Genomic DNA, 23,467 nt, shown 5'->3' on the forward strand with positions numbered 1-23,467 from the left:
TCAAGATCTTTTTTGGCCTCAGATTAAGAAATTTCTTGTGAGCAAGCCCTGGATCTCACATTTTTATTGTTAGTGATTAAAAGCACTCTGACAGTAGCTCAATGTCTTTGAGGAGATTGCTCTGCTTGTCTCTGCTGACTTCCTCTCTATAAAGTAAGAAGAATGATACCTGTAGACTTGATTTCATAAGCATTTTTTGAGTAATGAAACAGTTTGTGGAGATCTAGAAGTAGAGTTCTTTAAATGCGAAAACTTTAGATCCTTTGTGTATTGTCTTTCCATTCCTATCGTACTCAAACCTGTCTCAAGGTCTTCTGCTGAGTTCTCTGCAGCAGTATTTTCTACAACAGATGTTTTACCATTTACCAGAAATTCCATCTTTAGGGCCTTAAAGCACACTAAGCTTCAGGTATTCTCTCCTCTGAGTTGTGTGAATGTCCTTATGTATCCACTTTGTCTGATGGATGGGACCGGATGGGAGGAGCATGACAGCTTCCAAACTTTCCTGTCTGTCTTCTCAGTCCATTCCCAGTTTTCAGCAGTTTGACTTGTTTCTTCCTCCACTGTTATGTCCCCACCCTCCTTTTTGATCTCTCCTGCTGTGATCTTTGCCTATGCAGAAGGTGTATGAGAGTATCTATACTTCATAAATATATAATATGTTGTGTTTTTGAAAACAAACATAAGCTGATCATCTTCCTCCATTATTTAAGAGTGTAGGTCATAAAATACACTTTCTTTAGAATACTTTCATATGTCTCAAAACTCAAGAATGGATGTCCTACTTTTTTAATCTATGTATTAGGTGGTTTCTAAGCTATTTGATCAAGGATCACTGTTGGCTCTTTGAATCTTTTCTTATCCTTCTTATGACCTTACCATGAAATTCATAACTATTTTTTATAAGATTTGCTTGTTTATTGTGTTTCGTTGATGAGTGACTATGACCACTGAAGTCTCACTATTATGGAACCATTCTAATGGCTTGACTTTAGGATCTGAACTCATTTTTTAGGAGCGGGGGCGATTCTGGATGGCATCCTTTAAGAATGTTTAAAAATATATGACAATGAGATTTTATAGAAAATGTTTGTTAATGTCTCTTAAAAATCATGCTTCAACACGAGACCAGGTATATGGTAAGTAGTAGTGATTTCTGTGATTTCACTCTTCCCCTGGCATACATACTTTGTTAGGGAAGGTATTTTGTTCAAAGGAATAGATACCACAGCAACTTAAGTAAATGTCTACACATTCCAAAATGGAAAAATATCCCCTTATATCCCATACTGGTTAAGATAGAGTCATGTAGGAATCCTGTATGCAATCTGTAAGTATGTTGGTAGCATGTTAATTTGGAAATTTCCTTGCCTTTCTGGAATTATCTCCATTTCTACTGGAGATAGATTTGGCAGGTATGAACTCATCATATTCTGCAGAAACTAAATCCTGGCATTTTTCAGGAAATATTTCAGGAAGTATTTGCTTCAACAAAATAATAAAAAGTCCTTCTTAATCTATTTATGGTTGTTGAAATATTATAATGCAAGTGAACCTAAACAATTTAAATCATGGTTATGTTAATTTGGCTTATTGTCATGAGTTCTAATTATGGCATTATGGCATTAAGTAGAATTAAACACAATTACAAATTTTAAGTGCATGTACCTATCTTAAAGGCTTGCTGAAGCTTATATGTGCTTTGAAGTGGCTGTTTGCAAAAGAAGCTGTGCTTTTTTGTACACAAGGGTTACCTGAGGTAACCGCTGCTGGTAGAGCACAACTACACCCTGGAAGGGTGGAAGTCACTGCAGTCAAAGCACCACGTATGAAACTGCTGCCAGCCCTCATGTACCAGGCTGCTCATATAGGAAAACAGCTCAGGTCCTGCTACTGACTGCATGTGCAGATCAGCACTTGGCTTTGTTTGGATTTATCTCCAATCTTCTTTTTTTTTTCCCAAAGCTTTTTTTTTTTTTTTTTAGCTGAAGAAGGGAAAGAAAGGATTTGGTTTCAGTAAACAAGGTGACACATTTTCCAAGCACCATTCTGAAACACGAGGAAAACAAGACTGTCTCACAGTCCTATGTGGGCATGTTTTCACCCAGCTGTGCGGAGTGGGAAGGGACAAGGGGGTTAATTTGTGACACAGAAAGAGTTCATTTACTTGTATTGCTGACAGTGCATGAACCTATATCTTACACTACAGAAAAAAATTCCCTAAGCCCAGTTGCTAATCTAAGGCAAGTGGGGGGAAGAAAGTGTCTTCCTCACTGTCCATTCACTGTCCATTCACTGTCCATTCACTGTCTACTAGTAATTTCTTAGTTGTCCCAAGTTACAAGACATTCAGAGAATTTCTTCTTGATCTTATGAGATTAAGATGTTTGCCTGAGACAGGGGAAACCTAATTTGCAGGTTTTTGCAAAAAACAAAGTGAACAGCAAATAAGACAGAAACAGAAAGCATTATTCCTTTTCTCTTTCCCCTCTGAAACTGCAGTTTGGTGGTGATTGTATTTTCTGGAAGAGATGGAGACAAATCCTTTTGGTAAAGGAGGGGTTTGAACTTGTGTTTGCCACATCTTGGGTAAGTACTATGAACATTAAATAAAAAGAAGGAAAACCTACTTCTAATACTATGATGAAACAAATATAAATTCGTTGATTAATTTGATCAGAGTTTGGGTTGGTTTGCGTTTTTTTCTTTCATTCATTTTTGATAATCAGTCAGCTCAGTAAATAACCCAATGAGAAGCAGAGGTGATGACATTAATGAAAATGATAGTTCAACTGTCCAGTGCCACCTTTCCCAGGCAGCGCAAAATTACTGTTGATTTTCTGTTGTTCATTCCCCATTTTGCTGATGCTGCTTCAGCATATGAAAGGAAAAATAATGATCACAAGTTATATCCAGCTATATTGCAGCAGCTATGACTATTCAGGTTATTGAAGCAAGTCTTTAAAGTATGACTGGTCTGTCTAAGCATTGCGTATCCAGGTGATTCTGCTTTTGCAACATATTTAAAAAAGAAATAATCTAAGTAATTCCAAAACCAATCTGTAAGGGTTTTTTACTCATTTTGACTGACTTCTTCTTTAAGAGGAACCGAAATGAACCTGTTTATGACTTCATAAACAGCCTGCAAAAGACTATAAGACAGATTCTTTAAATTAAGTCAGCTGGTGAAGTTGTAGGGAAACATAATTTAGAGCAGTTTATTATTCATTCACTGACATCCCAATTTATATTCCTACAACAGATCTGGGCTTTATGTTCCAGCCTTTATAAACACTGATGCTTATTTTCCCTCTGAGTGATGTATAAACGAAATCTTCCTTTCTGTGTTTCTACAGTGATAGCCTTAAGAACAAAAAACATTACAAAGAATGTGTGTGAAGGGGTTTCTGTTCAATAGGAATGGGGGAGGAAAATAATTTAGAAATGTCTTAATTTGTAAATTCAATTTGAAATTTATTTTTGCTCTGCAGAAATGAGATTATTCAAGCTATATAAACTGGGGCATGTAGCGTGGAAGAAGACACTGTCTGAACATGTGATGGAAAAGGGGGACCTTACATTGCTGTACTGTGACCTCACATAGGATGTACTTCCATAACTGAACTGAAGTGCTGAGGCCAGGGTCTATCCAGGTCCATGATCCCCCCACCAGACAGATCTCTGGGACAAAGGACCTTCAGGAGGTTTTGAAAGTTTTTGAAAAATGGATTTGGTTTAGGAAGGAGGGGAGGAACTAGGAACTGGAGCTTAAAGATAATAATGAAGAATGTTCCAGGTCTCTATCACATTTTTTGTGTGAGCCTTGTCCAGTTCAGGAAACCAACACAAAAGTCACCCTTGCCTTTGATGGGAGAAGCATGAAACTTACCCTTTACAGCTCTTGAACTTCCACTTCTAAACATCTGGCAAACAAAACATTAAAAGCAACTCAAGCAGCACAATTTGGCACAAGTTCAAAAAAAGAAGAAACAGGAACAGGTTGAGAAGAGAAAGTGCTTAGAAATTTGGTTTTGACAGCCAAGGCTACAATCTGTTAGAAGTCTAACACTGATAAAGATGGAGTCTTGGCTTTTCCTTTCTATTTGCTTTCGTCTAGCAGGTTTTTTTAATTACTTCTTAGGAAGGGAGGTGTGATGATCAGCGTGGTTTTGAGATGAATAACTTAAAGAGCTTGCACTAACTTTCCTGTGAGGGCTACCAGACCTGGGAAAACTTTCTTCTGGTGTCCATTGTGGGACATTAAGGTAACAGAGAATAAACAAGCTTGCTCTTCTTTGCATTAAGAAGCAGGTAGAACTAGTTGTAACATGTTGTCAGAAAACATTTTTACTGTTGTTTGTATGCTATGGTAAAATAGGTTGCATTTTTTGACTGGAAATCTAACTACAGCTTTCCTGGTGAACTGTATTTCCTATGGTGGCTTAAGAAGCAGAGAAATTGGGACCTGCTGAGAGGAGAATGGGCATTTACAGTGAGAATTCTGAAACTTAGATTCTTGTTGGAAGGAAAGAGGATCTTTTTATTATTTTGATTAATTTTTAGCTTGTGGAGTGGCAGTTATCTCCTTATGCTGTAAGGAATATACTTTTCATAGGTTTAGCATCCATTCTAAAAGCCTGATCTGAGAAAAGGAAGACAGAATGGCAAAATTTTCTGCATCTCAGCTGTTACTCTAGATCTCTTTGAAATGACCTCTGGGCAATAAGACTGTTGACAAAAGGTCCTATCCACTGTGAGAAAACAAAACCCAAGAAATCCTAGTTCTTCAAAGAAAGACATGTCCACTGTTTTCAGAAGTTAGTTGTATCTGATTGTTCTGATCCAGCTTTTGTAGTAAGAACACAAGCTGTTTTTGCAATAGCAATATTAGAAAATATAACTAGTGAAGGATTTCCCAACATGTTCTGCATGTTTTAATTAGCAGCTCTGAATTTTTTATTTTTTATTGCCATTGTGTTGTACATGTCAAGAACAGCGTCTACTTATAGATTTCCCAGGAGAACAGACTTTATATGATCAGATCAGAATAAACAATCAAAGTAACATAACAAAAGGAAGGTGTTAAAAAGCTGTTTTAAACCAAAAATTATTTTTCTTCTAAAATCAACATTTGGCCTTGCTGTCTTTTTGGAAAGAATATCTGAAAGCCTTATTGGGCCAATCATTTATTGCTGGGTCTTCATGGTAGCTAGCCTGGCTATCTTTCGGCCCATTTTAGGTCTAGATTCACAGTCCAAGTTTTCCATAAGTCTCATCTTCCTTCTATGTAGAGATGGGATATTTATGCATGTAAAAGGCAGAGAAAAGAAGAAAGACATCTCTTAGATAAGTAAGCAGGCATTATCCTAATTCTTGTGGCTTCTGAGATCTCTTTGACTAAAATGATTCATTACTTCTTAAATCAAATAAAGTCTAAGGACAGTGGAATGACTCCTTCTTTTAGGGTCTCCATTTGAAGCATTGCTTCTGTCACCAGTTCTGAAAGTTCTTGTCTCATTCTTCAAAAGAGGGCACACTCCTTCAGAGGTATTTTCCAGTTTTGCTGTAAATCAAGGCTGTAGCCTTCAAAACACTCTAACTGTAATTACATAGTTGAATTAATTCTGACAATGTCCCTTTGAAAAGAATTGGTCTTGAAAATCCCACAGGTTTCATATTGCACTTGTGTTTTACCAGGTGATAAAGTAAAGCAAATATTCATGAAGAATAAGTCCCTGCTTTCTATAATATTTATTTATAGTATAAAGGAATGTTTTCTTTTGATAGAGATCAGGAAACTCAGTTGGTCATGCTGATGGAATTTAATGAGAAATGTTGGACCACAGTCATATCACAGTGTGAGATGAGTTCTTTCATAAAGTGACCCAAGCTGAAGATAGTGGAGGGAACATCTAAAGTAAAACAAAAACAGAGATGCATTCTTAGTGTACAGCATTCTTCAAAACCATGGCAAACCTGTTAATAGTAACTCAACAAGTAAGCAGTTCAGACTAAGTAGAAAGGAGTTAGCACATTTGCTCCCTGTTTGATGGTGTTAGGAAAAGTCTGTTGAAATGTTGAGTAAATCCATGCTGAAATCTTCCTGAGCAGCAAAAAGAGCAGAGGGACAGCTCACAGTTTTACCTCCTTCCCAATATGCTGAACTTTATTCATTTCATATGTTTCACCCTATGGTCATTGAGAGGTGGAGAAACTTAACTCTGATTTAAACCACGCTCAAATACTAAAATTGTATTGAGTGACCTAGATTAACAATACTTGGCTAACCCCTTTATTTCCTTGTAGTGGGGAGATAAATCCTTTCCATAAAACTTCAATTAAGCTTTTTATAGAAACATCTGTATGTTTGAGAACTGGAGTCTCCCTGTAGAATAGCTGTCTATATAAATTAGACTTTTGAGCTCAGTCACACTCCTGGATTTTTAAAATCATATTTATGGGCTTCATAAAATGCTCTCATCCATGTATAATCAAATTAGTAATATATGCATTAGCAAAGAAAGAAAAATAGTTGTGATGATTTTTGACAGAGTTGGAAACAGCTGAAATCTGGAATTTTGCAGCTCTGTGTCACGTGTAATTGTAACCTGTAAACTCTTTGCCTCATCTTCTCCATAATTTAGCTTACTGGTGTTAAAAGTCAGTTGTTCCAGGCTGTCTGCATTCATTGAGAATCTCACTGGTAGAGCACAGGGATTTAGCACAGGGCAGTCTGTCAGCATACTGCACTGTGCAGCCTGTGGATCAGTGTGCCTTGGCCTTTTCCCAAGTACCAATCATGCACAGCAGAGAATTTAAAACTGCCTGCAGGAAAAGTGAAATTAATGTTTCCTACATTAGTCAAAAAAATTAGGATAGGGCCCCAACAGGTCCATTCTGAACATGTATAAAATAGTTGAAAGTGTCAAATTTTGATATGACAATATGGAAAACATTTTTATTGGAGTATCAGGTTTGGTTGTAATCTCTTTTGTGGTCCATGTGTTTTCAGCACTCAGGATTGCTAATGAAAGCAGTGATGCTGGAATTGGTGTAAAATGCCTGAACACAATCTAACTTCTACTTCAGCAAAATGTGAAGATTGAAAAAAAGTACAACCTTTGTGTTAAATTTAAAGGCTAAATATTTAATGTCTTTATTATTGTAAAATTTTGATACATGATAATTTTTTCCTTTACTTATCTGATCAGTTACACAGTTTGCTTTGTGAAGGAGGGGGATTAATTTCCACAAATCTTAGATTATTAAGCACCACACTATAAACATGAGGTATTTATTATTATCTTCCATGACTGTATTAGTAGTGTGGCTGGAAAAAAACCTCATCAGAAACACTCTCCCCCTTTCTCTGCCAAATTATCTTTTGCAATTAAATGTGGTAATTTCCTGAAATATTTCCTGAGAATTTGTGAGCAATGACTATAGTGAAGAAATTTGTTAGTGAATCATTATTTGCTAATTTTTCATTTATTCTGGCCAGACTATCTCCACTCTGTTAAGATATTTAACAGGAAATTATTTTCAACCAGATGAGTTGGCTGGTCTGCATTCTTATAATCTCCAATGATTCAAATTCTTGAGATCAGTGATTCAGAAAGCCATATGGGATTTTTTAATGTTGGGTACAATATTTGAACATTAGAAAAGTGAAGTTTCTTAGCTTTTCATTTCCCTTAGGTAATATAGAGCTACATAAAAGACAGAAAATGTCATTTTCTGCCTTCCTGTTCCCTCATTCTGCAAAACTAAATATCATAAGTGGTCAAAATGGAAATTTAAACATCCTAAAATGAAGATGCAGACAACCTATGAGGGAATAAGTTAGTATACCAATGTGTGTCTATATACATTTGACATTCTGGTAAGTACCAATCTGCTGTATTATTCATTATTCATCTGTTGTGATCTCTGGATGCCTGCTAAAATCAAGAGAATGCATAATTGTTGACTGTTGTTAATCAGCTTGGACAAATACTCAGTTAGAGAAGAAAAGGTGACTGTTGCAAGTCAGTGCATTTACATCTACTTCTTCAGTAACCGAAGGTCTTTTTGTACTAAACCAAACCAAGCCAAAAAACCCCACATGAAAAACAGTACCCTAAAGTCAGATCAGCCTTGATTTCATTTCACCAGAAAATTGGTCTGGAATAGATAAATTTATTGATGGAGTAGAAATGACAGCCATGGGCACAATTCTCTTTTCCTGGATCTGTGTATTTTTCATGTCAGAGCAGACCCTTGTGAAAACGGTTGTCACTTCAAATGAGCTGTTGGCTCAAGAAGTAATTCTGCCTTTACTTTTGAGTACATGTGCCCAAAGCACTTCGCTTACCTCTTTTGATGTCCTACATTCTGCATTCTCTTGTCCAATGGTGTACGAGGATGGGAGAGACCAGATGAGTAAATCTCTCCAGGGGACAGCGAAATTTGCAGCCAGGGAGAGTGAGGGGATGAGGCTCCCTCAAGGAATTATTCCGGTAGTACATTTCTATGGTGTATTGCCTGTTTCAAAATACAGGCAGAAGGGTCAAAATAAAGTTAGGTGTACAAAAACCACACAGCCTTTCCATGCTGCAGTTATCATACTTGGGGACAAACTTCTAGCCAGCTTGTCTGGCTAATATGTTTATGATTTACTAATACAATTCGTACTCTGAAGAGAACTTTGTAAGCAACTGGGAGTCAACATCAATTTGCATGTAGTTTGCTGGCTTTACCAAGGAGTTAGATAAAAAGGATGGAGTAAAACCTCTCATAACTATAACTATAACTATAACTGTATGTATGAATAAACGGTTTTCAGGCTTATTCTGCTGCTGAATACTAAACTGAATGCAATTACAATAATTAAAATCAATGTGTAATATTTTCCCGAATAGTGAACCTCATGTATCCAGTTTAATTAGTCTTGGGTATCAGAAAATTCGTTTTTAGAAAAAGTACATATTAGCAGTATAGCTTGCAGATACTTGCCCGTTTTTTTCCTGGTAAAGTTCAAAAAAATGGCAGGCGCTGTGAGGAGGCAATTTCCCATTGAAGACGTTGAGTGCCATCTGTAAGGCAGCAATGGTGGCTGCATGCTGTGAACAGAGGAAACCTTTATTAAAGGTCTTCTGAAAATGATTGCATGAACCTATTATTAAACAATATTTCCTGCACATTATCTGTCCACTCAACATTAACTTGTGTGGCCTCATTAATACTTGCTCTCTGCACTGTTGAGCAAATAGTGCCCCTTTATGGCTATATAAACTGAAGCACTGCATGTATAAAGTATACATATATGTAAATATTTAAGAAGTCTTAGTCACTTAAACTTCTTACAAAATTAATAGAAGCGGTTAAAGCTTCTTTTAAAATGAACTAGTGGTTTTGCCTATTAAATAAACAGTATTTGAGATCAGATCAGTAAGCTCTTTAGCTGATATATACCCAATAGGTCATGATATAACTACAGTTTAGAAACAGAAGCTTTTTAGCGAGAGCAATCCAAAAATTTCCTCCTCCAGGAAGAGGACAGCACTTGCACATTCTAAACAAAAACACAAGATCACAACTGAGTAATTGCCTTCATAAGGCCTTCTAAAATAACTGTAACCTAATTTTTTTTCTTCTTTTCTTTCCCCAGTTGCACTTGAAAAAGATGCAGGAAGAAGATTTTATTTTAAATTAACTTTATGATCCAGGTTTAATAAAACATGAGATTTTTCCCATTCCCGGCACAACCAAAGTATCATTACAATGAAAAAACCATGACATGAAGTGCAAAATGGAATGCTTCAGGTTTCAAAGTAGTATCTGTTCATTAAAAAAATTTAAAAACCTGATGATATTTAAGGTTAACCAAATCAAAAATGCTTGTAGCTGTATTTCATGAAGGAAATAAAATTTCATGGCTTTCGCTGCATTTAATAACTGCAGAAAGGAAACACAAGAGAAACAGGAAGCACTCACCGTGGAATACATAACCATTTTTTTATGGTACGAAGGCTTTCTAGCATCTAAGATATGCTTTAGAATAGTTTTTAAAAGAATACCTGAAAGAAAATGGGGAAGCAGTGACAATGAAAGAGATGCTTGTGGTAATATCTGTATCAGTTGTTGCCATTTTAGCAATCTGTCTTTAAGTGCACCAGATTTTTTAAATTGACTTAACCAGTAATTTGTGCAAAGCACCTTGATTAAGAGTGACAGTATATTTCAAATGAACAGTGAGCCTGTTTTTCTTCTGTGTAAATGTTTTGGGGATCCCTAATAGCCTCAACAGCTTCAAGCTGCATTCACAGTTACTTTGTGCCAGCAGAACAGTGCAAGAAGAGCACAGTAATGAATACAACCCCATTGTGCATGTAGCTTGATTGATTTCCTGCTTTCCAAAGAAAAAAGAAAAAGCATATCCTCTAGACTCTGGGGCTTTATAAATTGTGTGGTTGTCTGTATTTTGTTAATGTTAACTGCTGAAAAATTGTAAGACAAACTACTTGATTTAAATCAATGGCTGCGCTCGTATGTTAATATAAGGTTGGGATGTCGACAAATTAAAATCCTAAAAGTAGAACTGTACCAGCTAGCAAATGAGAATTAGTGTTTAGCTCCTGGCACATTTTTAATAGCAATTGTTAATAAAGCAGGGCCAGAGGTTTGAACTTTGTGCCAAGTTTTGCAAGTTGGAGCTTTGAAAAATGCAACAAATTGATTCATGCTTATATGTTTATTTGTCTTCCTAGCTCCCAGATCCTGCCTGTAAACTGCCCATATAAAACACAGAGGAGGCTCAAAAGATAACAGTGGATGAATGGAGACAAATGAGTGATTAAAAAGGTACAGACTATTTTCAAATTTCAGCCATTGTTTTCTGAGCAGAGTAAGGTTTAGAAGAAGTTTAGAACTCTCATTTTAGAACTCTCAGTAGTGGAATATGAAGACTGTTAGGCACCAAAGTCACCATTCTAGACATTACTACAAATAATATTTTTTAAGTAAGTTGCACATGGAGGCTAAGTTCAGACTTGATTCAATTCAACATGAATCTGTATGTCATACTGAATTTCTTATATAGTGTAATCTAAATGATACCTCAGTTATAATGCAAGATTAGGATGTTCATTATTCATGTGTTAACCATCTCCCTCCCCATTAATTAAAATCTTTCAGTGCTGCCCGCAAATATCCCCATAATGGTATCTTTCACCATTCTACTATGGAATCATCAGCAATGTTTGTTATATGCCCTTTCTTCTTTCCCATCCTAATTTTGGTTTTAAATGGGGTAAGAATTCAGCTTACCTCCCTGCAAACGTGATTTTTGTATTTGTTTGTGGAACCCAAATTCCGCCTGCAATAACAATTCTGACAGCTTTATCAGCTTGGTCCTGACACCATGAGTAGCCCAAACAGGTAAAGTGTAATTGTTAATATCCTACAGTGAAGAGAGAAAACATGGTGATTTTCTTACTGATTCCTACTGCTAACTGTTATTTATTCTGGCACAAAATACTTCTCAGAACAAATTCTGAATGTTTTCACTCCAGTAACATTTTCATTGTAATAAAATGATGACTGTATTTTGCATTTAGACAGCTGTAGAATTCCTATTTACAGTATCATAGTGCTTAAAAGAAATTTGAAGGGCAGTGTTCAACTGGAAGAGGAACTATAATACTAAAAACTATGCAAAAAAATTTGGCATTATTATGTTGTCAGGGGAAAAAACCACTATATTACTTTTTCAGTCATGTGCTGGGATATATTTTTACTGAAACAAATCCTATATAAACATCAGGATTTTAAGGGTAGATAGCACTCAGATGTAAGAGGAATACAGAGGTCAAATAGGAGTATGTGTAGCTGTGCTATGGATGTACCCAAGTATGGGGTAGATGTACAAGGATAAGATATAAATTAAATACCTACCTATTATGGTCTATTGGATACTCTCACAGTCCTCAACCTAAAGTGGAATGGATTAGCCTTTCCTTGGGGAGGCAGTCCAATGTATATTAGTGATCACAACTGTGAGAAGGGAAGGTATGTACAACACTCCTGGTTTGCACTACCCTGAATTCCTGTTTAAACAAGGTTGGTAACTTTCCTTCAGAGCAATGTAACCTTTGGACCGAGCTCAGCAAAAGGAGTGTTCTGGTAACAAGCGAGCTCAAAGGAAAATGTCAACTACTTTAAGGGTTTGTTTAAACAAGAAAACAATAGAACATGCTAGGTTAAACCAGCTCAGATCACAACGTTATCCATTTCTCTTTTAATAAATGTGATTTATGTCTTGAGGAAAGAATTGGCTGGTTGCATGCTATTTAAGACAGTCTGTAGGCAAGCAAACACCTCAATCTCCAACTTACCTGAAAGTCAGATAACACTTAGCTGAAAGTAACAAATACAGAGAGATGTGTACTATTGTAATTTCATTAATTGTATTAAAAACTGTGTAAGAATGTTCTCTCTATATGCTTGAAAAATGAGAGGGTTTTATGGCAGATGTCTTAATTGATACCCTCAGAGTTCTCAGTCAGTAATATCAAAGACCAAGGCTCATCAAATTTAACTCTAGAAGGAAAACCACAATTATTTTTTTTTTTTTTAATTCTAGTGTTTAGCTAGATTCTTGATGGGAGTTGTTGGGTTTGTGTCTGGTGACACAGGTTCTCAGTATGATTTAACTATTGAAATAGAAAGTTGTGGTCCTGTATTTGGAAAACATGAGAGGGTGACCTCACTGAAATTACAGTGAGATGTTCCAACGTGTTAACATTTCATTTAACTTAAGGCCCTGGCTAACATCCTATTCAAGTCGGCTTTGATCAAAGTTGGAGTTCTGCAAAAACTGCAGGAATGAAGGTAAACTCATTAGCATCACACCCTGTAAAAAATTACATGTTGCTTCTGAAATCCGCTTGAAAACTCCCTTACTAATATCCCAGAACTGATGACCAATTTATCATTAATATTTAAGTTTATAAATAGTTAGGCATGAAAGTATAGCAAAAGCTGCGTTCCAAAATAACTTTTTAACACAATACTGCAATTTTCAGTTGTTTCAGCTGAGGTAAGTCTAGAATTTGAAGTGGGACTTCTTGCTGAGTTAAGGGCAGTCAGGATTTTTTCAAATCATGACATTTCCAGACTGTGGAACCCAGATACCCATGCCAGTTTGGCACCACAATACCCCTTTTGTTATAAAATCCATGTTTTTTTGTGATATGCCTGGTACTTTTGCTTAGAACAAGCTCCCAAACTTCCATAAATAGCAACTTGTGTCATTCCAATGGCTTCTTAATTCCTGAAAACACTCCGTCCATTACTGACCATGTACAAATAATGGCTTCTCTTGTTTATATAATTTGCATAAAATCTTTGTGGAAGGATGTTTATGTTTCTTTGCCAGGAGCATATTTTTATCACTGTGTATCTCCTAGTGGAGTCTGGAGGAGTTACAGGACAATTTTATCTAAAGGTATGCTTTCACCTAAGTCTCCATATGCAGTCACTACCTGGATCTTGAATATGAAAGGTCATTCATTTGTGTTCTTTATAGTGGTGGATGACCCACGGCAGCCTCACACATAAAGTGTTTGCAGGATTTTCAGTTGTAAGTTTGATGTTAAGTGAGGATTTCTGGGAAAGAAGCTGAAAATAGTCTATGTTTAAAAAAATTTTGAAGCACAGATCTATGATCTTTTTATGACTCACAATAAAAAAATAAACCAAATAAAAATATCAGGTTGAAGGAAGTGTAGGAATTTCTATTGGACTCAAAGATCTTAAGGGTCTTTTCCAACCCAAATGATGCTATGATTCTATTTACCTCATATTGTAAAGTGTCAGAGAGCTTCCAAATCCTTTCAGTAGTCAACTTCTTCAATGGGTATCCTGTATGAGTGGCTAAAAACTTCAGAAATTGCTGGAATACAAAAAAACCACAAATTTGTACTACTGAGGGCCTTTTTACATGATTTCTACAAACTGCCATACTAATACATAGGAATTTTCAGAAAGAAGATGGTCTTTGAACTTTGCACTTAAGCAATGAACCATTGCTTAGATGTAAGAGAATTTGGCTTATCCATTTAGACAATGTTGGTGATGTTAGTTCAGATTGGAAGTATGGTGATTGTTTATGCTTGGTGGAAATGTCTAGAAGGAAGCAGAGGGAACACAGACATATGAAGAAGTCTGGCAGAAATCCAAAAAGTGCTTAAAGAAAGTGTGATAAACAGAATTATTCTGATATTGGTACTCAGCAGAAGGAGAGGTATGATGTAAATTTGATAAAATGGGAATTGTGATTTACTTGCATACAGTACTCAGATGCAGAGCCACAGATGGATGATTGAGGTGAAAGATAATAGAAAAACAGGTGAGGTACATAGTGTCCTTATGAACACAATGTGAAGTTGCAGCAGAATAAACATATGATTATGTAGTCATGCAAAGGTTTTGATGGTAACGAAACAAAGGGAAGGATACCACATGAAGACAAGCACAAAACGTAAGAGAACACCTAAATTAAGATTTTGGGTGGGAAACATGAATAGATACTTGAGAAAAACTCTGAGACTCTTACAGAGATTATGGGGAATTGAGCTAAGAAAATGAATCTGAGCTTACAGACTTATATAGGCAGAGATGTCAGAGGAGTTGCTTTACATGGGAGTAAACAGAGAGAGTTATTGGAATAATCGGAGAGGCATTGACACTGATTTTATCTGAGTTTTTGTTTTGTCTAATCTCCTAGAAACTAAGTTTTTGCAAGTAGGTCAGTAATTTATCTTTTCTATGACTTGCCATTTTCAATTGCTGGAAATAGCCCGGTCCAGCTGGATCTGTAATATTGTAATTGTTTCTGGGGTATTGTTTACACCCACTGTGAATATTAGAGATCTGAAAGGAGCATATTAACTGCTATTTTTTAAACCTACGTGTTAGATGGTGTTGAAGAAATGGTACACTTTAACTGGATTTCCAAAACTGAAAATACTTCACCTTGTAGTGCTTGAATTGCCTTTGGAAATTCCTTGTTGCAAATGTTTCTCTCAGAAGCTCCTTGTATTTTGAGCAGTGTGAGAAAGGTAGGTATAGCAACTGAAAAGAAAATTGCAAAATCCTTGTTAGGCAAGGTGCATTTTGTTCTGCAATTCAATATACCCATGCTGGATTGCTGTTCTGGTTGACTGCACTAGTAAGGACAAGCTGAAAAATAATTTGGGAATGTAGTTTCAAGGATATTCATCTTCAGGACTCTAGGAGTCATACTGATGACTACATACAAAATCATCTTTAAATGTTCAGAGGAGTAATAGCTGCAGTAGTTCAAAGTAAAGGTTTCATTTACACAAGATGAAATTTGACCCTTGACAGAAGACTAAGACAAGCCCTCATGAGCTCCTTTGTTCTTAGCTTCTCCAGGGATGATTTCACTCATTGTGTTCAGTCTTGATTTAAACACATCATCACATTTTTACAACAAATTACCAAGCAGCAGGTGGACTGCAATCCACTCTTTGTGCATACTCAGCTGTATTGAGTCTATTTAACACAGCTTCATTTAGTTCAGCTGAATTGTAGAAGCTTGTGAACTTTCTGTAACTCGGTTTTGTCTTTCATTAGTCTAAGATATATGAAGGTTAAAGGTTACTGGAATGACTTAAGAATGTGTTATTTCATTTATATTATTTATATGTAAGCTAAATTGAGTTTATTCTTGTTTTCTGTGTTAAATTTAAACACAAGTTAAAATTTGACAATGAGCCATTATTAATGCTTTTCTCTAATGTGTTTTTTTGTCCTTTTCCCAGTAATGTAGCTCCATCTATATAGTCCTAATGTTAAAAGAAGTTTGAAAAGACCCTGAGTCTTTTGAAGGGATAATTAGCTTGGAATGCTTCACAGCAGTTCCTCGATCTTTTTAGAAATACAATCTATGTATTCCATAAGATAGAAAGGTATTTGTGAATTATAGCCATAGATTCATGAGCAGGCATGACTTCATCAATAAATGATGAGCACTTCTTTTGTGTTGTAGGATGCATGTGGTCTCAGGTTTAGCCTGTATATGTAGTAAGGATGAATAAAGTTTAAACACAAATAGTTGAAAAAAGTATGAAAATTGTGCATGTGTTCATGACTTTATGATTTGTTTGAATCAACTTCCTTGCTGCCCTAGATGTGAAGGAGGTACAGCACTTGCTGAGTTTGCCTGTGTTGATACCGGCCGGGTTTTCTTGACTGTCTGCTGGGATATCCCCACCTGTGACAGTGTCAGAAGCAGCTCCTGACTCTGTGCCTGGCTGTGTGAGTGAAGAGGAAGATATGTCTCCATACTTTCCATCTTCATGCTCTCATCACCCCGAGGTGAGAACTATTGCTCCATGACCCATCTAATGTGATTCCCCTATTGTCACAGACGTTGTTAACTAGACTTTTAAAGCCCACACAATTTATCTTGCACCACATGTGTAAACCTGCTCTTGCAAACCAGGACTACTGCACACCCCTGATCTTAACTTTTTATCATAGATTTTCCACACACAGGAGATTTCCAGCTCCAGTCAGCTGCACAGCTTTCTCCTCTAGGACAAGTATATGCAGGCTACAGAGCTGCTGTCCACAGGTTTCCTTACAACTCCAAACTGAGGAGCTGAGGAAGGGAGATGAATAAACATACTGCCCTATGAACTTGTGCATAAAGCTGAGTCCTCGTTCCTTTTCCCTTTTACTTTTTTCACCAATCCTCGAAGTGCATGCACTGAGCTGCAAAGTGCATGAAAAACAATCCTGTAACTCAATTCTCACCATAAGGTAAGTCCCAGAATAATGCTTTTGTCTTTTCTGTTGGCTATGGACTAAGCAATACTGAAGCACTAGTGAGATTAAACGTTTTCTCAGACAAAAAAATTCATGTTTGGTTAAATTTAGGATTAATCTACAGTGATTTACTCACCTTACAAATTAACTCTTTTTCTCTATACCCAGCACTTCCATTTTTCTTCTTCTTTTGTTAAGATTGTGTCTCTGACATGTAAGTCCATGCCAGTACTTCTATTCAGCTTATTAGGCCTTTCTGCACAATGCTTGTAACAATGTACTTTTCATTGCCTTTACCATGTGCTTTTTGCTGCACCTTCATCTCATATCTTATGTACTTTACTAATGATTAAGGGGAAGCAGATGCCCCTGGTTTATACTCACATTATCATGTGACAATGGCACTGTGTGAACTGGAATTGGCTGCCAAAGGATTCTGGAGTTCCAAATCTGATCCTGTGTCGGTGGGTACAGTCCAGCAAGACTTGCTTGAGCACTCATAAGTGTGTGATCACAGTCAGTGCTTTGAACATAAATCTGAAGGAAGAAAAAAAATTGGAAGGTGATTTCTTCCATTAGGTTTACTTTATTGTCTTCTTGTTTGGAAAAAAGGGGGCTGGTACTGGGAAAGTTGTCATTAAAATGGAGTGGCACAAAGAAGGACTATGAGAAAGAAGGAGGAGGGAAAAAGACTGCAGCTGGAGTAAAATTTTGCTGGACACCTGAGCTACAGCATGGTAACATTTATCTTAGGAATCCTATTAGACAGCGTGAGACTGACTCTATTTGACTCTCTAGGATTTGGGACATCATATGTGTGCTGAAAAGCTGGAACCCAAGTGAAAACGGAGTTGTATCTGCAGTCCATGTGGAAATGTAGCATTGGAGGTGTTTGGCATAGATGCTCTCCCATACAGCAGTGAGGGAGCTGAATCTGGTGTGCAGCCTGAAAAGCTTTTCATGTTGATTTCAGTAAACCATCAGGATAAAAACTGAACCACAGTTTCAGGGACACTTTGGAATTACATTGACTTCAATTGATATTAAATTTTCTCCAACTGCACCAGGTTTAGACTCTTATGCCTCCAGGAAATCCCATTAACAACCATGAAAAACATCTTCCTGCCCAGATCCAGTACTTGCCTCACACTGCTTGTATACAACACTCAGGAAATGAGAGTATCTCCTCCGCATGTACTGGCCAAGCTCATACTGTTGTTGTATGCCAAGCTGTAGAAGTAACACAAGAGTGTAAGAGGCTAAAGAAATGTGATATGCAACCAAAAAAGAATGCAGTAATATTTGATATAATTTTAATAAAGACCATTTTCCTTTTCAAAGTGAAGTAGGAAAGAAGACATGAGAAAAAAGTAGTGAAGTTGCTGCATGTACAGTGTTGGATAATGTTAGATATGACTCTTGATGGATGCAGTTTTGTATTTTGCTCTGTGGAAAGCTATGTGTATGTTTATCTGAGCTGGTGAGACTTAAAGTAGGCATAGAGATGTTCCAACACCATCTGTCTTGTTTCTACTCTATTGCTGTCTCAGAGCTGATTAATTGGGAGTGCAGACAGAGCAGCCACATGTCTATGAAGACACATCCAGGATATGAATCCCATAGAGTGTCACCAGTGATTCCTTAGGGGGGCTAGTTTTAGCCTGGGCAAGATATAATTTTTCAGAATAGACTTGAAGTAAAAGTCCTCCAAGCCTTCAGGCATTTTGCTGCAATATTAATTATTATCAACAGTCTAAAACATTCAATTTTTGATTCTTGACTATGTTCCCAACTTTCAGTCACTGAATCTTGTTACACTTTTGAATAACATTCACCATCCCAGATCTTATTCACAGTTAAACAGTAATCCATAAAATGGAATCAAGTCACTTTATCTGTGTTAAATTATCTAATGAAAATTCTCTACCCTCAAAGCAAAATAGGTTTTTCAGTCTCAACATTCTAGTAGCTCTTAGCTGAACATCTTTCAACTTACCTACATATTTTTGTGAACACATGACATATGATCATGAAATCAGTCAGGTTGAAAATGACCTCTGAGATAACTGAGTCCAACCTATTACCTAACACTACCATGTCATCTAAGCCATGGCACTAAGTACCGTTTCCAGACTTTGCTTAAACACCTCTAGGGCTGATGACTCCACCACAATCACACACAGTGTCCCTGTAAAAGTCTCTATATTGCCATCTTTTTACTTGTACCTGGTGTTTCCTGGCCGAAATTTAAATATATTTCACTTTGTTCATGAAATAATTACTATACACTAGGATCCCAAGTACAGTGCTTATTCATTGCTTCCTAAAGCAATTTTCTAAGTCATGGGATCAGAGGATAATTCAGGCTGAAAGAGGCCTCAGGAAGTCTCTAGTCCAACCTCCTGCTCAAAGCCAAGTCAGCTATGAGGTCAGACTAAGTTGCTCAGGCCCCACTGTGTGTGCATGGGATCACCTCTTTCTCTTTCTCTTTCTGGAACTGTGCATCCAGTTTCCTAGGGTATAGGTGTGGTTTAGGCTTCTGCCCCAACTTGCCTAATACGCATGTTGTGAAGTCCTGACACCTGGGTCTTGAAGTCTTCCAAGCCCTGGAGCAAGCTGGCATGGATTGCTAAACTTGCATAGTGTTTATGTGGAATGACTGAGTCACAGCTGAGTTGGGAAGCTGGTCTGTTACTCCTGTTTCTTCAAGAGAATTGACATGAGCAGAAACAGGCCTGATTTTGCTTTGGAGATCAGTTTTGCCTCTTCAGAACAGTGGGGAAAGGAACCCCTCAGGTAGTTTGTTCTGTTCTGATTCTGATGGGGACCTGGCAAGTTCCTCTAGGCAAGAGACCCACTGGACATAAGGTGTATGTGCCTAACAGAGAGTCACACCTCACAGTCTGCCTCCACATGCATTGTAGCCATTTATCTGGGACAACCAGACTCCTGGCACTTCCAAACTACTTCAGGAAGACTGCCAGGTTCTGACTACTGGACAAATAACTCATAGCTTTTGTCCATCCAAATAACATATCTTGGGGAAAAAGGAATGAAGCACAAGTACCCAGACACGGTAGGTCCTTCTGGTGCGAGGGGAGCAGAAGTGGGGTTAAAACCACTCAGTGCCAAGTATTACCCTCCAGTCTGGTAGCACACTTCACCCTTGGCAGCTCATGAAAGTGACAGTCAAGGCAGGCACAGCATCTGTCCAATACAGTCTCTCTGGTTGTTTCAGCTGCTTCTGGTTACTACCAACAGCTGATTCCACAAATCCCTGCACTAAAATAGCTGAGTGTTAAATCAATTTTCTTGGGCATAGCATGAGAGAAGTTACTGCTAGGACTGATCTGAACAGCTCATGAGTTAGGAAGCACTCCTATTTGGCAGACATTGAGGGAGAGTTGTGTGTTAGCACTTCCACCACCTTATGCTACTGATAGTTAAAGCTTCCTGTATGGTCAGAGGTGAACTGAGGTGGTCACCAGTGTCTGGCTCCTCCCAGAAGACTCTAGTCTGCAATCAAAAACTCAACATATACTGACACTGGACCAGAATAGACTGACTCAGCTTCATTTAAAATTAGTGAGTGCTGTTGCTGTATTTTTCTAGTAAGTTTTTTTGCTGTCCTTAAATGGCAACTTAATAAGGGCTTTCTCGAAATGAAAGCAAAGTTCCAACCCCCAAATATCACCACACCATTTCCCAATATTTCAGTTCTTAGACCAGATAAAAAAACTCACCTTGGTAAGTTGGCTATATCCCTGTTGTCTTGCAATTTCTTTGTGCTTATCAGTTGGAAAAAACTCCTGTGGGGTATGCTCACCATGGCGAAATACCTGATAAAACAGATGAAATTGCTTTTGTATTACTGGTATTTTTGTGGTGATTATGACTAGTGTAGTCACAGGGAATATGCAATGACAGTGAGTACTATATCTGACAGGTGCTAAGTATTTTAGTGGTGCTTGCCTTTAGTTAAGATAGCTACATTTCCTGTTTAATTTATTTAGACAAATATAACTGGTTCTTTTCTTGGCATTTGAGAATAAATTAGCTCAAATAAATTCTTGCGAGTTATAAAAACTACAGGATACCCTATTATATTTTAAAGAGGTTTTATGTGTTTTAGGAGGTATAGACCATAATATTAAATGAAAAGAAAACAAACAGAAGCATATTAGTAATTTTGCAGAAATATTTGAACATTGGTACTTTGGTATGACTAAGCTGGAATTCAGAAGGAAAAACCCCAAACCATTACTCAAGATAACAGTTCTGTGGCTGACTGCTGTGAAGTTCTCTTACTTGGCAGGAATTAACCTTAAAAAGTCATATGTTGGCTTTTTCATCACAAGAGGTGATAAAAGTATTATCTAATGTGTAAATACATGCCAAACCGTTGCTCTTAAAACATTGAACCTGTTTTGGAATTTCACTTCAGATAAAAGATGTATTTATACTAATACATTGGATTTTTTCATCTGTACAATGAATTCTTTGCTTTGTGTGCTTTGCAGCATAATTCCTGTAGATATATGCCTTATATGATTCTAAAATTTTAACACCAGATTTTTTTTTTAATTTCTTAATCCAAACAGGGAGAAATGTAATCAAAAACTGCAGGACAAAAATTATATAAATGATTTATATGTGTGTGTGATGTTCAGAATAGGATTCAGGCTTCCTGCAAACAAATGGTGCATCATAATCATTGCAAATAGCATTAGCTCCACAGTGCTGGTTTCTGGGTTGCTTGTTCAGTGTCATTGTACACTTGTTTGAGTTTCACATACTGAAATTTACTTTGCATGTTAATCTATTGAAACCACTGGAAAAGTGGAAACTCTTCCATGGTAAAGAGGATTTCTGCACACTTGGTATTTAGTTATGAAATCTTCTTTTACATTTTAAAACAGAATCCTGTGTTATTTTTCTCTTACTGCTATAAAATAGACATTCTAAATCCATCCAGAAAGTAAGTTCATCTAGGAATGCACAAAGAAGACAAAATGATAAAATCTTATTTAAAATTGACTTTTTTTGGACAATGCACTAATGAATTTTTAATATGGAGGAAACATTTAAATATTTGAAAAGGTGCCCCCTCCTCCCTACCCTAGAGTACAAGAAGAGTAGTAAGTGACAGGTTTTGAAGAAATTTCATTTGCCCATACTTACTAGGGACACAAACTTCAGTTTCCTTTTAGCTGTTGTTTGGTGAAGAAAGATGCAGAAAAGACAGAACATGAAACACAGGCTCCAGATTCCACAGACCAGCTGCCTCGCTCTCATCCTGAGGGTAGCTTTCAGCTGTTTTGCACACCAAGGTCCCTGGCTGGATGTGGTGATACAGTAGATATGTGGCTAAGAGGGGTGGAGTCAGTTGTGCTTAGTGAAATCTGAGAGTGGGCTGTGAAGTTGTCTCCTCCTGCCTCTATCCCATTCTAGGGTTAGTGCTTTTCAGGGAACTCATGAAATGAAAAACATATTTAACATTTGTACTCAGATTCTGTGTCCCTTGTATAGCATGGAGTGAAATCTTTGAGCACTCTAATACCTGCCCCTGGCAAGGCAGGCAAATGTAAAGAACTTGAGGTTGCCCTCTATTATTTAACTAGGATTTAGTATGGGTCAGTCAGCCTTCCCAAACAGGAAAATGCTGTGGATATCTTACTGTATGCAAAAGAGCTACTAAACCATTTGCATTCCTAGTGCTTCTCTGAACACTTTGTACTTAGAAGGAGCAGTGCTAACAAATGTCCTTTTATATATCTCTGGATTTGGCTGTGATTTGTAGGAGGAATAAGCAACAGAAGGTTTTGTTGCAAAGGAACAGGAATAAGCCTAAATTCATTGCAAAAAATATAAAGATCTATGAATGAACTTTTAATCTCTTTAGTAGATTGGCTCTGTCTCTAGTGGCAAAGCATGTGACACTGGTCTCTAGAACTATCCTCCAGAATTTCATACAGCTAGTTAAATTTTTAAATTTTAAATTTCTCTTGCTGCAAACACTCTCAGCGGTATAACGTGCATATATCAAGAGTTGTTTCTGTCATTTCCCCAGTATATTTTAAATAAGAAAAAAATCTAGCTCAGAGACACTGTTGCGAGAGACAGAATTTATTCTTGCAGGTTGTTGATCTATGTTCAGTCCCACTAGTGTTAATGGAAGTCCTGTTAATATGTAAAAATTGAGAGTGATTTCTTAGTCAAGAAATCAAATCAAATGCTCTCTGTAAGAATTTAAAAGAAATTACTGAAAAAAAATTTATCATGCTGCTACCCAAAAAGGTTATATAATCTCAAGCTAGTTTAAGGCACAAAACAAAACTTTTCTTGTGATTATTAGATAGAGACTTGTCTAGGGGGATCAGTTCTCCTTCCGGAGGTAACGATGTTGTATCTTTCACATTTGTCAGAGCTAAAGAGATTCCTCTGTGAAACATCCAGAGGTCACATTTTCATTTCTGCCTTTATCTCTGACAATTTTAAGAGATTCAGAAATATAAAAATGTGGGGAGTTAGCTACATTTATTGAGAAAGAAAATGTTTTGTTTTTTTTTTTAAATTTTGGAGGTACCTGGGGGGACATATGGGTCAACTGATTAAAGCTATTCACACTGTG

At 37.0% G+C, this 23,467-nt stretch overlaps 2 protein-coding genes across 13 annotated transcripts in view; one reads left to right on the forward strand and one right to left on the reverse strand.

Annotated features, from left to right (window-relative positions):
- Positions 1–4,923: 4,923 nt before the first annotated feature.
- LOC134555865 (prostatic acid phosphatase-like) lies at positions 4,924–22,196 on the reverse strand. 3 transcript variants are annotated; one of them, XM_063407878.1, is made up of 11 exons: positions 22,018–22,195; positions 20,580–20,675; positions 17,980–18,066; positions 17,221–17,373; positions 15,016–15,114; positions 13,838–13,933; positions 11,308–11,440; positions 9,976–10,058; positions 8,995–9,101; positions 8,354–8,523; positions 4,924–5,912 (listed from the first exon to the last, which is right to left on the reverse strand). In XM_063407878.1, the coding sequence occupies exons 1-10, from the start codon at positions 22,129–22,131 to the stop codon at positions 8,367–8,369; spliced, it is 1,125 nt and encodes a 374-aa protein (XP_063263948.1). In that variant the 5' UTR covers positions 22,132–22,195; the 3' UTR covers positions 4,924–5,912; positions 8,354–8,366. The 3 variants fall into 3 exon arrangements, with proteins under 3 accessions (XP_063263948.1, XP_063263957.1, XP_063263967.1); XM_063407887.1 differs by lacking the exon at positions 17,980–18,066 and having other exon boundaries at positions 22,018–22,196; XM_063407897.1 differs by lacking the exons at positions 9,976–10,058; positions 11,308–11,440 and having other exon boundaries at positions 22,018–22,196.
- The window catches only part of CPNE4 (copine 4), a 280,684-nt gene continuing 271,156 nt past the window's right edge, over positions 13,940–23,467 (forward strand). For 9 of the 10 annotated variants that reach the window (XM_063407773.1, XM_063407832.1, XM_063407757.1 and 6 more), the window contains exon 1: positions 15,145–16,830. The gene's annotated coding sequence lies outside the window, so the exon portion shown is untranslated. Of the gene's footprint in view, positions 14,522–15,144; positions 16,831–23,467 lie in introns of those variants that run through there. The other variant, XM_063407749.1, reaches the window with a different exon arrangement.

The sequence above is a fragment of the Prinia subflava genome, chromosome 1, assembly GCF_021018805.1.
Source record: "Prinia subflava isolate CZ2003 ecotype Zambia chromosome 1, Cam_Psub_1.2, whole genome shotgun sequence".
Taxonomy (NCBI): domain Eukaryota; kingdom Metazoa; phylum Chordata; class Aves; order Passeriformes; family Cisticolidae; genus Prinia; species Prinia subflava.